Genomic DNA, 13,332 nt, shown 5'->3' with positions numbered 1-13,332 from the left:
TGCGGCACTATTAAACACATGTTTAATGTTGATAATTCAAGTATAATCAAAAATATTTGAATACTCTTCATTTTATTTTGTCCACGAATACAAATCTTGATAACAAAAAGATGACGTGTACAATCTCAATTTTTTAAGCGACAAGTTGAGCAGTATGAGGATCGATATCGACTATTCCAAGCTCAACAGCTAAAGTATACATTCAAACTTGAATTCTTAATATTTTTATTGGTTTTAAAATTTTAATAGTTTTGTTTTTTTTTGCAAATGGAATTTGACCTTAAACAACTAGAACTTCATTTGAGATATAAAAAAATTTAAAAACACAAAGGAATTTTTGCCTTAAAAAATATGTGCAATAAAATATATATCATAAAATTTTTTTTTTTTATAGATGAAAAAACACCTGCAGAAAATTATAAAAATATTTTAATAATGATGTTATTTCAAAAAATATTATTAACACGTAAATAATTTTTTTTATATTATATCCCAAGAAAAACCCAGAATGATGTTGTTGATATTATTATTGAATGAAACTTGTTGATTTTATTTACACTATTGTTTTAATATTGTTTGATTTTGTGTCGATCTTGCAATGTTCACTTAAGAAGAATTATTCGAGTAGACTTTAATCACATTTTTTTTTTACACGACTTATTTAATTCACTTGACAACACAATGAGTAAATGTCTATATTGATAATAACTATTTAAAACAGTTTTAATATATTTATTAACATTAAGTTAATTAATAATCGATTGAATATTTCAGATGATAAATTGGTCTCTGGCTTGAGCCGAAGCCAGTTGCCAAGTGAGAGTTCACCCGGCCTTGTTTGTCTATTCCCGATTATGGATAATAAACATGTCTCTGATATATGCGTCTTTATTTTTCTAACGACGACTATCAGCCGCTATATAATTAAAAAATGATTAAAAAAAAAACAATACTATTATCATTTGTTTAGACTCTAAAAATAATTTAACGATTTTTCGAGAAGGCTACCAATTAATAATTTTGTTTTAAAATATTATATATTTCTTGATAAATATTAAATACATATATAATATTTTTTTATCAATTTTATAAATAAAATATTAACGACAGTAAAAATAATTTTTTTTTTTTTTTTCAGTATACTGTACGCACGTGTACAAAGCCGGAACAAAAAAAATGATAACAAAAACAATCAAGTATTTTAACGTCACTGCAAGGTTAAATTTTTATCCAAATATTTATTTGATAATTTTTTATGTAAAATAAAACATAATATATTTATTCTTTTTAAATTATTTTCATCATTTTTCTTGATTTAATGAAACATTACTTTCTGATTTTTTAATTGGTATTTCTTGTGGGTTTTCATGATTTTCATCTTCCTCTGTAATCGTCGTGTGAACATCACCAAGTTCAGACGTTGGATTTACTTTCATTGTATCATTTTCTTCAACAATTTCAAATCCAATTGTTGCACCAATTTTTTGACTGGCTTGTTTGAATGAATCTGACAGCATTACCTATATTATTTTTCAATCGAAATATCATTGAATTAATTTGCCATTCACTTGTTCCTTTTAAAAATTAAAAGTAAAATATTTTTTTGTCTTTTACCTGTACGACATTGATACACATAGAGGTCAATGCCAAACCAAAAACTAGATATCCTATCGAGCACATCATGTATATCGGGTGCTAAAATTAAAAAAGAAAAAAAAAATTAACACAATTTAACTTTACAATATTATTTAAAAAATAAAAACACATACCTTTGGAACATAATCACCAAATCCAATAGTACTGCAATAAAAACAAATATATAATATGAAAAATTTATCAATCAAAATATTATTTAAAAAAAATAATACCTCATTGAAATAAAAACAAAATAAAAGCTCTCAAAGAATCCCCATCTCTCCCATGCATTGTAAGCAGCTGCTCCAACAAATATATACACAATAAGTATTGTAATTGCAACTGATATTGGTAAATTAAATTCATCATCAATTTCAAATGCTGACATTGTTGGAGTTGCTGGAGTTCCAGGTTCAAGAGGTGTATTAACTGTTAAGCTTGTTTGTGCTTGTTGCTGTCTAACTTGTTCAAGTTCATCTGGATTCATTTGTGATGGTCGACGAAATGTAGCAAAATCATAAACCAATTGAACACCTTTCATTACTTCCTAATTAATTAACAATATTATTTTATCATTATTTAAATAACCAACATTTTTTATCAATAAATTTGTGGTTTTTCTACATACTTGAACTTGTGCACGTCTTCTGACTCTTCTACAACTTCCAGTAAGATACAATCGTCTCACAAATGCCCATAAAAATTTCATTCCACGTGTAAAAAGTTTACCAAAATCAGCAAGAATTATTAGAAACATTGGAATACCAAAAATTGCATATACTATTGTTATTGCTCTTCCTGTTGTTGTACTTGGTGATATGTGACCGTATCCTAACAACAAACAACATAAAAATACTTTACATAAATAAATTGTACCTTGTAATGTTGAAAAAAAATTATGACGAATAAAATTTGAGGGAAATAGCGAATGTTACCAATTTTAGTAATAACAGAAAAACAATAAACAACAGCATTTAGAAATGTCCAACTTTTTTGTCCACTGTATGAATGAAGACCAGCTTCATGAGCAGTATGTAGCTGTTCTTCAAATTCCATTAATTTTCTTCTTGCCATACTTTTCCATTCATCTTCACGCATATTATGACTGTAATTCCAAAGATTATCTAAAAAATCACGCTTTACTCGCTTAACACCACATTTGTAAAATGTTTCGAATGCTCCTTCAGTAAAACGAAATACAAATGCACCCAAACCACAATAAATTATGAATAAAATAAATTCAATAATACATAAATTTCTTATTTTTCTAATATTATCAATTTCATATTGATTTTCATCAATAAAATACTTAAATTCTTGTCTTATTTTTTTTATATTTTTATAAATTACAACAATTTTTCTTTTTTCATTTAAATTTTTTTCATCATTTGTATTTATTGATGATGTTTTTGATATTTCTGAAATTGCTTTGACATTATTTTCTTCAATTACAGGTGTTTTTTTAAATTTAAAAATATCCAATAATGACCAAATTTTTGATTTTGAATTTTTCGAAATATTTGATTCATTATTGCCAATAATATTTAATTCTATTTCTGAGTTATCTTCTTGAAAACTCCGTCGAGAATTATTTTTATTTTTTGGTTTATTAAAAATATCTGGACTTAGGCCATCATCATGTTCATCATCAATAATAATATTAGAAATTCTTCTTTCAAAAAATTCTTTTTTTTGAATTCTTTGAAAATCTTTCATTAAATTACTATTATCTAATGGTATTATTTTTTTACCAGATGATGTTAATATTTTTTCTTGATTGTTTTCATATTCTTTTGGTAAATCAAGACTTTTTTTTTCATGTTTATTTGATTTGTGTCGTTTTTTAATTTGTTTATTGATTATTGAATGACCTGTTGAATCATCATGTTTATTTGTTGATTCATCTAAATTTAGTAAGCTTAAATTTGATGATTGTTTTTCCGAATATTTAGTTGATTCAATTTTCTCATCTGTTCTATTTTTGACCATATCAAGCTTCGCCTCTGACACATTTACATCTTTACTTCGCGTCTTGCTACTTGAACGTTTACGTTCATCAGAGCTTTTTTTATTTTTTATAGATATTTTTTTATCATTATTTTCATCTGTTGTTGTTGTTTGACAATCATTTGTATTTTTTTTTTCATCAACAACAGCAACAGCTACAGCCAACTCTAGAGATTTTCTATGAGCTTCAGATGCTTCTTTATCACGTCGTTTTGCTGCCTCACTTTTTCTTCTTCGATGAACTGTATAACTATCTTCCATTATTTAAAAAAAATTATTATTTTTCACTTATGTATCACAACAACTTTTTCAATGTACATTACTGAACGCAATATGCCCTCGTCACTGGTACCAAAATAATGTCAACTCCCACTACAAATATTTCTTATACTACTTCCAACGTTCGCCAACTTTTTTTGTTGTGTTTTTTTTAAATTTTTTTATTTTTTTTTAACGCAATATTTTCTTTTCTATCTTTGTATTCATTTTACAAAAAAAAAATAACAACTTTTATTTACATTATCAAGTATTAAAGCTTGACATAAAAATTATAAAAAACTTTTAAAATTTTTTTTTCTTTTTTAAATATTATTTTATATCTTTTAGAGATTTTTTCTTGGCTTTATTTTGTATATTGGAATTTATGTGATCCATTAGAATACAAAATTTATATATTCTAAATTTTTAAATCTTTTTTTGTCACTCTAGACTTATATAATATTTACAAAAATAGTGATTGCGTGGGTTGTCTATATATATAATACAGCAGTCCATGTGTCGCCAGCATTGCTCGAGTTCCATAATGATAATCATCATTTAATTTTTAAAAATCATTGTATCTGATCAGTGAATTATTTATGTCTTGTATAACATAATTTACAAAAATAAATTTATAATTAAACAATGGTAGATTCAATTATTTACAACTGTCTTATTTTGTCTGACTAAAACTAAAATTTACTACTTGTTTTCAAATAAATTATCATTATCAAAGAATGTGGAATATAAATATTAAAATAATTATTTTTTTTTATACAAACAGATCACGTATAATATGGAAAAAAATAAAATATATAAAACAAAAATACACACGTGTCTTTTTATAAATATACTTGTTCTGTTTATTTTATTTTTTTTTTTTCATATTTTACAGCACACAGTAGAAAAAAGCAAAAGTTTTTTCGATTGAGAAATATATTTTCGTTTTTTTTTTTAAATTTAAATAAAGTAATTATTTAAATGTTAAAATTTTTAATAATTATTTTTATCAACAGCTTAAAAAACCAACGACATGATTTACATGAAAAAAAAAAAATTAATAACTTATATTTAAATTTATTTTTAAATAAAATTTAAACTTACCAATTGTTGTGTAAATTGTTCCACAATAAAACACAGCATTCCAAAAAGTCCATACTTTTTCATTTTCATTCATAAGACCATGCTTGTAGTGTTCTTTTAATTTAATTTCATAATCCATCAGCTGACTTGCTGCTTTACCACGCCATCGATCAGCCTGATCAAACAAGTCTCTGTCTTCACAGAATGTTCTTATGACTTTTAAAGTTTGATTTCTGCATAAAATTATGAAAGCTCAATTATATTTTAATCCTATAAAAATATTAATAATTAAATTTAAAATAAATTTTACCTGTCTCTTCGTATATCAAGAATCACTCGTTCCTCATTAGCTCCCTCCAAATAAATAAATACATAAGCACCAGCAACACTGTATATTATCACAATGACAAAAAGAAATATATGGGTAAACCATCTTTTGCTCCAGGCACTAACCTGTAATTTTTTTCAAATAAATATCTCAAATAATTGTGTGTTTAAATGTACAATATTTTTCGTACCTTTTCATATAACCATAGAGCACTTTTTTCTCCAACACTTAGACCAGATTTAGTAAAATCTTTGATACCTTTAAATTGTGTAAAAACAAATTCACTTGCTTTATTACCATAAACAACACCTGGTTGTCCAGTAATATGAATGGGAATTGGTGATTGTGCATTAAATCCAACAGGTGTTTGTGGATAGTGCATATATTGATTCGAAACTGGAAGCTTTATTTTTGGTCTAGGTGGTAATTTTTTATCTTTCGGTGAATTTGACATGATCACTTGTTTAATTTGTTAAATATTTTAATTAACAATTCAATTAACATTATATTTATTTTTATTCATAATTTTATTTGAAACACACAATTTTATGATAGTTAAAATTTAATTGTAGCTGTTAAAATGTTGTTGATGATGTTGTTGGCTACACTATGAAGCAAATGAATATTGTGAGCTTTTTTTAGCGGATAAAACTAATGATATGTATTTCTATATACTGCAAAAGAAAGTAGGTGGGAATGTTGTGTCATTTTGGACGCCACCACAATATATATATTTCTAAAAATGTTGGATAGATATTTAAATTTGAATTTAATATTAACAGCTGGAAATTTTCAAGACAATACGTCTTTGTCGAAATTAAATCTATGGATTTATGGGTTAATAAAAAATATCCAATGTATAATGGTGCAATTAAAATTTTTTATTACAATGAAAAATTAAATTTGTTTTTTTAGATAAAAGATTTGTTGATCCATTAAACAGTTTGATAGACAGGTTCGCCAATCCAGTTACCTGATGGACCGTAGTTGCAAACTAAATACGTAGAATACCATCCACCTTTTATATATTTAGCAACACCACAACCAATATGAGTTGTTTTTCCCCAAACAAGTTGTGAATAATGACCAGTATTTACATCAAATCTTAATTTAAAAAAATATATATATTGAGCGATCGCATGATATATTATTAAAATGATAGAATATATATTTAAAAAAAAAAAAAACAATAAAGGATAAATTATTTAGAACAAATTATCTTACTTATAGCTGTAAACATCTTGCGGATTAAATTTTTTGACTTCATCATACCACATTGTAATGAGATCAGTCATGCTTGAATCGTATCCATTTGAATCTGATTTACTGGCAATATTTTGGCCTGCTTGTTCTGTCTCTATATACAAATTCATTTCACAATGGTTTAATATTACATATTGTTTATTATTTAATTTTTTTTAAGACTATTATTTAGAATATTCAACAACTTACCGGTATTTCTACATTTATCATGATCGAAATTACATTGACTTGCCCATCGTTGTGCAACTTCTGCTATAGAATCATCCCAAGTCTATAAAAGAAACACAAAACAAAAGGAGAATAAGAATACAATATTAGCTGGTTTTTTTTATTTATTATTAAATGTTTTAAATAAAATTTAAATGTAAAAAAAAATAACTTACAAGTGGTGGAATATCTCCGGCAGGTTGTTTGCCTGCACCATTTCCACGTGATTCTTTTCCACTTGCAACTTTTGCACGAAAATCATTATGAACCTGTATGATTTCTTGTTTTTCTTCTTCACTCAGCTCAATTGATTCAACTTGACCACATGCTGAAGCTGCTGTAGGATTCTGTACAAAAATGGTATATACAAATAATAAACATTTAAATTTATGTAAACGAGTTGAAACTAAATGTTGAAATATATACTTACAGAATACTTACACATGGTATGTATGGTATTCTTCTCACGGCATGATTTTATATTGCACCAATCTTGTGCAGAAGTAAAACCAATAAGGCTCACAGCAATTACGACGAAAATCAAAAAACCAGTCATATCGGATTGATATTTTTTATTAAACTAAATATGATAACATCAAGAAAAATTGACTTTAATTTGTTCAGTTTACTGAACAATGAACATGAATATAATACATTGAGGAAAAATTGTAAAATTTATTATTCGTAACAATTAAAAAAACTTATCAATAATACGATAAAAAAATTTCAATACACTTTTTTATAATTATAATATAAACATACTTCGTAACCAGTTTTTTTTTTTTGCAAAAAGATAACGTGTTTATAGAAAAAAAAAAAATTCTAAATAGCACACAAAATCTTGAAGGTTAAAATGTATATAAATATTACTTTTTTGTAGCATGTAGTTACAAAATCAGACATGGATGATTTATATCCACTGGAATTAGACATTTCAATAAATTATATATTTCTAAAATTCCTATAAAGTTATTAAAATTCAAATCGAATACCCACCTGTGCTGAGAATTTTCAATACTTAAAATCGAACGCCTTTATCATGATGATAATGACAACAATAGAATAATTAAAATTGAATAAAATCTAAGGATATATGGATAAATAAATAATATTCAAATTTTTCAATATATATAATGGTGCAATTAAATTTTTTTATTACATTTAAAAATGTATCAATGTGTTAAAAGACAAAAAAAGAAAAAAGATTACATAATTTTTTAAAACAAATACATTATTAGGAATAAGAATTGCAAATATTGCAATGAAAAATTAAATTTATTTTTCAGATAAATAATATGTAAATTCATTATTAGACAGTTTGATAGACCGGTGCACCCGGCAAGTTACCTCCTGGTCCATAATTGCACACTAAATAAGTGTTGTACCACATGCCTTCTTTATATTTAGCAACACCACAACCAATATGAGTTGTTGTTCCCCAAACTAGTTGAGTGTAGTGACCAGTATCATCTGAATCTCTATCAATAAAAATAAAAAATATAAATGATAAAATATTTCATAATTGAACAATCATCATAGATAAAATAACAAAAATTTCTTTGAATAAATTTAAAGTCAACAACAATTAGACTTTATGCTTAAATAATTATATAATATTATTTTTTTTTTTTAAATTATCTTACACATGATGTTTAACATTTTGTGGATCCATGTTTTTGACTTCATTAAACCACATTGTCACAAGATCGGTCATGGTTACAAAGTATCCATTAGAAGCCGATTTACTGGCAATATTTTGGCCCGCTTTGAATTTTTCTGTACAGAACAAGTGTTTATTGAATTTTTTTTTGAAGACATTTATTTTGAATATTCATCAACTTACCAGTATTAGAACAATCATCGTGTTTGACAATACATTGAGTTGCCCAACGCTGGGCCACTTCAGCTAAACCATCATCCCAAGCCTATTTTGTTATATAAAAAAAATCAATGACAATAAAAATTGGTACAACAATATCAGCTAGTTTTTTATTTATTATTAAATGTTTTAAATTTAAAAAAAAAATAACTTACAAGTGGTGGAATATCTCCGGCAGGTTGTCCACCACCTAAACCACGTGTTTCTTGTCCACTTGCAACTTTTGCACGAAAATCATTATGAGCCTGTAAGATTTCTTGTTGTTCATCATTAGTCAATTGATTTGAATCAAGTTTACCACATGCTTCTCCTGGTTTATCACTCTAAATTAAACAAAAAACATTTAAGTTTAAATTAAATTATTTTATAAAATAAATGATGAAGGCTACTTACAGGATAAATACACATGGTTTGGGGTTTTTCCTTGCATGATTTTATATTGCACCAGTCGTCGGCAGAAGCAAAAGCAATAAGGCTCACAGCAACTACGACGAAACTCAAAAAACCGGTCATATTGGATTGATGTTTTTTTTTTATAAATTTAATTCAACAATTAAATATGACAATAGCAAAAAAATTTTAACTATTTATACAAAAAAAAATAAATACAATTATCTTTCAAGAAAGCTTTATAATTTTTAATAGTAATTCAAATATTAAATCAACAAAAAAAACAAGTAAACACATATACTCCAAAAACTAATCATGTTGAATAAGTAATATACAAACTTTTTCGATTGATTGAATGTGACAATAGCAATAAAATTTCAAGTATTTATACAAAAAAAAAGTACAATTATTTGTCACGGAAGATTTATAATTGTTAATAATTTGTACAATAATTTTTCGTGTCTTATCTTTTTTTAAAATTTTCCGGGTATGTAGAATATATGCTGACAGGAAACTTATATATTATTCAAATATTATTATTTTCAAAAATTAATAATATATGAAAAAATTATCTTTTGCAACAATGTATATTTATCAACAGGAAGAAAATAATTCAATACACCTTTTTGTTGTTATTGTTAACATGTAATTTGATACCAGTAATTTTTACAACAAAAAGATAACATGCATATACATTATAAATTTTGGCAATGATAAATTTACAAAGGATAATAATAAAAAAACCACTAAAATATATTTTTTTTCAATTAGCCATCATTAAAAAATATTCAGGTTTATTATTTTATTTAATTTATTTAAATTCATTGTAAAAATTGAGTTTTATATTACAAAATTAACATAATGCGATTGATGATATATTTTTTCTAGATAATTTGGTAGACTTGTTCACCGACCCAGTTACCAGGTGGTCCATAATTGCAAACTAAATAAGTGTTGTACCATTTGCCATCAAAATATTTAGCAACACCACATCCAATATTTGTTGTTGTTCCCCAAACGAGTTGCGAATAATGACCAGTTGTTTTTGAAAATCTAAATTTAAAATACATATAAATTATATCATATAATATTATTTATAAATTTATAAAAACTTTAAAAATATTACACAAAATGTGTGACATCTTGAGGATTAAAATGTACCACTTCATTGTACCACATTGTCACGAGATCAGTCATAGATGATTTGTATCCATTTGAATTAGATACTCGAACAAGATTTTGTCCAGCTTGAAATGTATCTGTAAAAATAATATTTTTATAAATTTTATAATTAAATATTTTAAATATTTAATGAATTACCTGTATCTCTACATTTATCATGTCCAAAAGTACATTGATTTGCCCATCTTTGGGCCACCTTAGCTAAATCATCATCCCAGTACTATTCAAAAAAACAAAAATACAACATTAAAATATCATCTGGTTATGTAGAAATTAAAAAAAAATAATACACTTACAATAGGTGGAATAATTCCAGCAGGTTGTCCACCACCAACACCACGTGTTTCATCTCCACTTGCAACTTTAGCACGAAAATCATTATGATTTTGTATTATTTCTTGTTGTTCATCGTCACTCAACTCATTTGAATCCATTTGTTTACAAGCTGATCCAGGCTGGTCACTCTAAAATAATCATTTTGTATTAATTAATTAATCACTTATTGTATTGGAAAATTATACTCACAGAGTAAAGACACATGGTACTAGAATTTTTATCACATGATTGTAAATTACACCAATCTGTTGCTGAAACATGAACAATTATAATTTCAGTAACTATTAACATACTTAAAAATTTAATCATCTTGATTTTATTTTTTAAATCAAGCTTAATTAATATTCCAACAATTAACTGTGACTAGAACAGGAAAAAAAAATCTTGTATTTATACGAAAAATAATTCTTTGTGATGAAATATTCATGATACAATATCAATCCATATATCTTATCTTTGAGAACAATAAATGTTTGTATAATTTTTATACTCAATAGGTGAATCAACACCGGTTGTTTTAATTGTGTAATGAAATATCGGTTACAAAATTGATTATACATTTAGAATTAATGAATATTATCATTAATAAAATTTAAAAAACAATATCAACTAGTATTTTTAATATTTTTCTATAGTAATAAATGCAATAAGAAATAAATTTACAAATGTGAGTAGTAAAGAAATTTCAAGACAATATGTAGAAAAAAGGAAAAAAAATAGTAATACAAACAAAACAAATGTAAAAAATAAAAATATCTAACAATGTACATTTGAATAGATAAAAATTTTGGCTATCTAATCACTGTTTAGTTTTTTTTTTTGTGTCACTAGTTTATCTATTGAAATAAGTACGAAAAAATATTATCATTTTATAAAGAATAACTGATTAAACAAAATTTTATGGTAGCATTAAAAAAAAAGATAATAAATTAACGAAATAAAAAGTTTTTTGTTTATTTTTTTATTTAAATTAATACCATTATATTGCACAATGTGTACGTGTGCATTATAACGTCATGATAAGAGCATTGATAATTACAGAAATATCGAAAGCCTTGAGTTAAAAAAATTGTTTTTTTTTTTTATTTTTTTATTTTTACAAGTTACATATAGGTTGAAAAAAAAATATCCAGCATATAATGGTGCAATAAAAATTTTTTATTATACATTCAAGAATGTGATAAGAAGAAAATAAATCATTACATAATTTTTTTTAAAACAATTCAAATATTATAATGAAAAAAAACAAATTTGTTTTTCACGTAAATGATATTAAAATTTACTTTTTGCGAATATTGTAGACAGGTTGACCTTGATAATTAGCTGGTGGGCTATAGTTACAAACTAAATAAGTGGTATACCATTGTCCATCGAAATATTTAGCAATGCCACAGCCAACATGAGTCGTTGCTCCCCACACCAGTTGGGTGTAGTGACCAGTATTAAAGTCCATTCTAAATTAAAAAAAGAAAAATAGATTAGTTTATGTATATATATTATAAAATAAACAATTATAGAGGATAAATTTTTGAACAAAGTATCTTACTTATAGTTGTTAATATTTTTTGGATCAAATTCATCGACTTCATCATACAACATGTTCATGAGATCAGTCATGGTTGAACCGTATCCACTGGGAAACTTAAGAGCGGCAAAGTTTTGGCCTACTCCTGCTGCCTCTATTCATTTCATATTCATTTTTCAATGATTTAATATTACATATTGTTAATTATTCAATTTTTTTTGAGATTATTATATGAAATATCCAACAACTTACCAGTATTTCTGCATTTATCATGATTGATTTTACACTGGCTGGCCCAACGTTGTGCTACTTCTGCGAGAGAATCATCCCAAGTCTATAATAAAGAAACACAAAACAAAAGAAGAATAAGAATACAATATTAGCTGGTTTTTTTTGTTTATTATTAAATATTTTAAATAAATTTAAATGTAAAAGAAAATAACTTACAAGTGGTGGAATATCTCCGGCAGGTTGTCCACCACCAGCTCCACGAGTTTCTTTTCCACTTGCAACTTTTGCACGAAAATCATTATGAACCTGTATGATTTCTTTTTTTTCTTCTGCACTTAGCTCAATTGATTTAACTTGACCACACGCTGAAGCTGCTCCAGGTTTCTAAATATTTTAAAAACACATTTAAATTCATGCTAACACAAGTGGTCAATTTTTTTTTATTTGTTTTATAAACGAAATTTTGAAATATATACTTACAGGATAAAGACACATAGTGTGTGGTAGTCCATAGCAAGATTTTATATTGCACCAATCGTCAGCAGAAGCAAAACCAATGAGACTCACAACAATCACGACGAAACTCAAAAAACCAAACATATTGGATTGATATTTTTTCAAAAATTGAATTCAACAATTGAATATGACAAAAGCCGAAACAAATTCCACTATTTATACAAAAAAATAGACAATTATCTTGCACGGAAGCTCTAAAATTTTTGATAGTTTTGTTTTTTTCTTTTCGAGGAATTTTTTCCGGTTTTGATATGTAGTTATTTTTCAAAAAATATATAACTCAATATTCAAGCAAAAAAATAAAAAATAATCTTTTACAATAATTTTTACTTATCATTAGGAAATGAAAAAAAAATTTAAAAGCTTTTTTACAACTATAAACTATTATTTACATGCTTCAATGTCATTTTTTTTTTACGACAAAAAAAAAGTATTTAATTTAGTTTTATATTATCAATATAATAATATTTTTTTATTCATTTATTTCCTTTT

General features: G+C 25.4%; 4 protein-coding genes across 5 annotated transcripts; all 4 read right to left on the bottom strand.

Moving 5' to 3' along the window:
- Window positions 1-1,018: 1,018 nt before the first annotated feature.
- LOC122851304 (TWiK family of potassium channels protein 18) lies at window positions 1,019-5,931 on the bottom strand. 2 transcript variants are annotated; one of them, XM_044150440.1, is made up of 8 exons: window positions 5,502-5,931; window positions 5,294-5,436; window positions 5,005-5,216; window positions 2,264-2,466; window positions 1,869-2,182; window positions 1,770-1,800; window positions 1,615-1,695; window positions 1,171-1,520 (listed from the first exon to the last, which is right to left on the bottom strand). In XM_044150440.1, exons 1-8 carry the CDS (start codon window positions 5,763-5,765, stop codon window positions 1,302-1,304), a joined length of 1,467 nt encoding a protein of 488 aa, XP_044006375.1. In that variant the 5' UTR covers window positions 5,766-5,931; the 3' UTR covers window positions 1,171-1,301. The 2 variants fall into 2 exon arrangements, with proteins under 2 accessions (XP_044006374.1, XP_044006375.1); XM_044150439.1 differs by lacking the exons at window positions 5,005-5,216; window positions 5,294-5,436; window positions 5,502-5,931 and adding an exon at window positions 2,571-4,014 and having other exon boundaries at window positions 1,019-1,520.
- Window positions 5,932-6,246: 315 nt separating this feature from the next.
- LOC122853513 (venom allergen 5-like) lies at window positions 6,247-7,714 on the bottom strand. Its single transcript, XM_044154014.1, has 5 exons — window positions 7,652-7,714; window positions 6,958-7,128; window positions 6,764-6,845; window positions 6,536-6,668; window positions 6,247-6,415 (listed from the first exon to the last, which is right to left on the bottom strand). Exons 1-5 carry the CDS (start codon window positions 7,712-7,714, stop codon window positions 6,247-6,249), a joined length of 618 nt encoding a protein of 205 aa, XP_044009949.1.
- Window positions 7,715-8,090: 376 nt separating this feature from the next.
- LOC122853512 (venom allergen 5-like) lies at window positions 8,091-9,068 on the bottom strand. The gene is made up of 5 exons (XM_044154013.1): window positions 9,054-9,068; window positions 8,816-8,983; window positions 8,625-8,706; window positions 8,425-8,545; window positions 8,091-8,259 (listed from the first exon to the last, which is right to left on the bottom strand). The coding sequence occupies exons 1-5, from the start codon at window positions 9,066-9,068 to the stop codon at window positions 8,091-8,093; spliced, it is 555 nt and encodes a 184-aa protein (XP_044009948.1).
- Window positions 9,069-9,895: 827 nt separating this feature from the next.
- Window positions 9,896-12,819, bottom strand: LOC122853511 (venom allergen 5-like). Its single transcript, XM_044154012.1, has 10 exons — window positions 12,805-12,819; window positions 12,541-12,708; window positions 12,346-12,427; window positions 12,115-12,247; window positions 11,914-12,022; window positions 10,758-10,931; window positions 10,529-10,696; window positions 10,371-10,452; window positions 10,177-10,309; window positions 9,896-10,103 (listed from the first exon to the last, which is right to left on the bottom strand). The coding sequence occupies exons 1-10, from the start codon at window positions 12,817-12,819 to the stop codon at window positions 9,935-9,937; spliced, it is 1,233 nt and encodes a 410-aa protein (XP_044009947.1). The 3' UTR covers window positions 9,896-9,934.
- Window positions 12,820-13,332: the final 513 nt, after the last annotated feature.

Source organism: Aphidius gifuensis, linkage group LG3, assembly GCF_014905175.1.
Source record: "Aphidius gifuensis isolate YNYX2018 linkage group LG3, ASM1490517v1, whole genome shotgun sequence".
In the NCBI taxonomy this organism is placed as follows: Eukaryota; Metazoa; Arthropoda; class Insecta; order Hymenoptera; family Braconidae; genus Aphidius; species Aphidius gifuensis.
Note: the sequence above shows the minus strand (reverse complement) of the source record. Positions and strands in the feature narration are given on the sequence as shown.

Excerpts from the sequence above, each read along its gene's own strand:
- LOC122851304 (XM_044150439.1), bottom strand. The coding sequence starts at position 3,903 with ATGGAAGATAGTTATACAGTTCATCGAAGAAGAAAAAGTGAGGCAGCA. Across the intron at positions 2,467-2,570 it reads TTCTGTTATTACTAAAATTG|GATACGGTCACATATCACCA; the intron begins GTAACATTCGCT and ends GTTTGTTGTTAG. Across the intron at positions 1,801-1,868 it reads TTTGTTTTTATTTCAATGAG|TACTATTGGATTTGGTGATT; the intron begins GTATTATTTTTT and ends TTTTTATTGCAG.
- LOC122853513 (XM_044154014.1), bottom strand. The coding sequence starts at position 7,714 with ATGTCTAATTCCAGTGGATATAAATCATCCATGTCTGATTTTGTAACT. Across the intron at positions 7,129-7,651 it reads TAACTACATGCTACAAAAAA|AATCCTACAGCAGCTTCAGC; the intron begins GTAATATTTATA and ends ATTTTTGTACAG. Across the intron at positions 6,416-6,535 it reads CAAGATGTTTACAGCTATAA|ATTTGATGTAAATACTGGTC; the intron begins GTAAGATAATTT and ends TTTTAAATTAAG.
- LOC122853512 (XM_044154013.1), bottom strand. Across the intron at positions 8,546-8,624 it reads CGATGATTGTTCTAATACTG|CGGGCCAAAATATTGCCAGT; the intron begins GTAAGTTGATGA and ends AAAAATTCAAAG. Across the intron at positions 8,260-8,424 it reads CAAAATGTTAAACATCATGT|AGATTCAGATGATACTGGTC; the intron begins GTAAGATAATTT and ends TTTTATTGATAG.
- LOC122853511 (XM_044154012.1), bottom strand. Across the intron at positions 12,023-12,114 it reads AAAAATATTAACAACTATAA|AATGGACTTTAATACTGGTC; the intron begins GTAAGATACTTT and ends TTTTTAATTTAG. Across the intron at positions 10,932-11,913 it reads AATGGTATACCACTTATTTA|TCACAGTTAATTGTTGGAAT; the intron begins GTTTGTAACTAT and ends TTCCTGTTCTAG.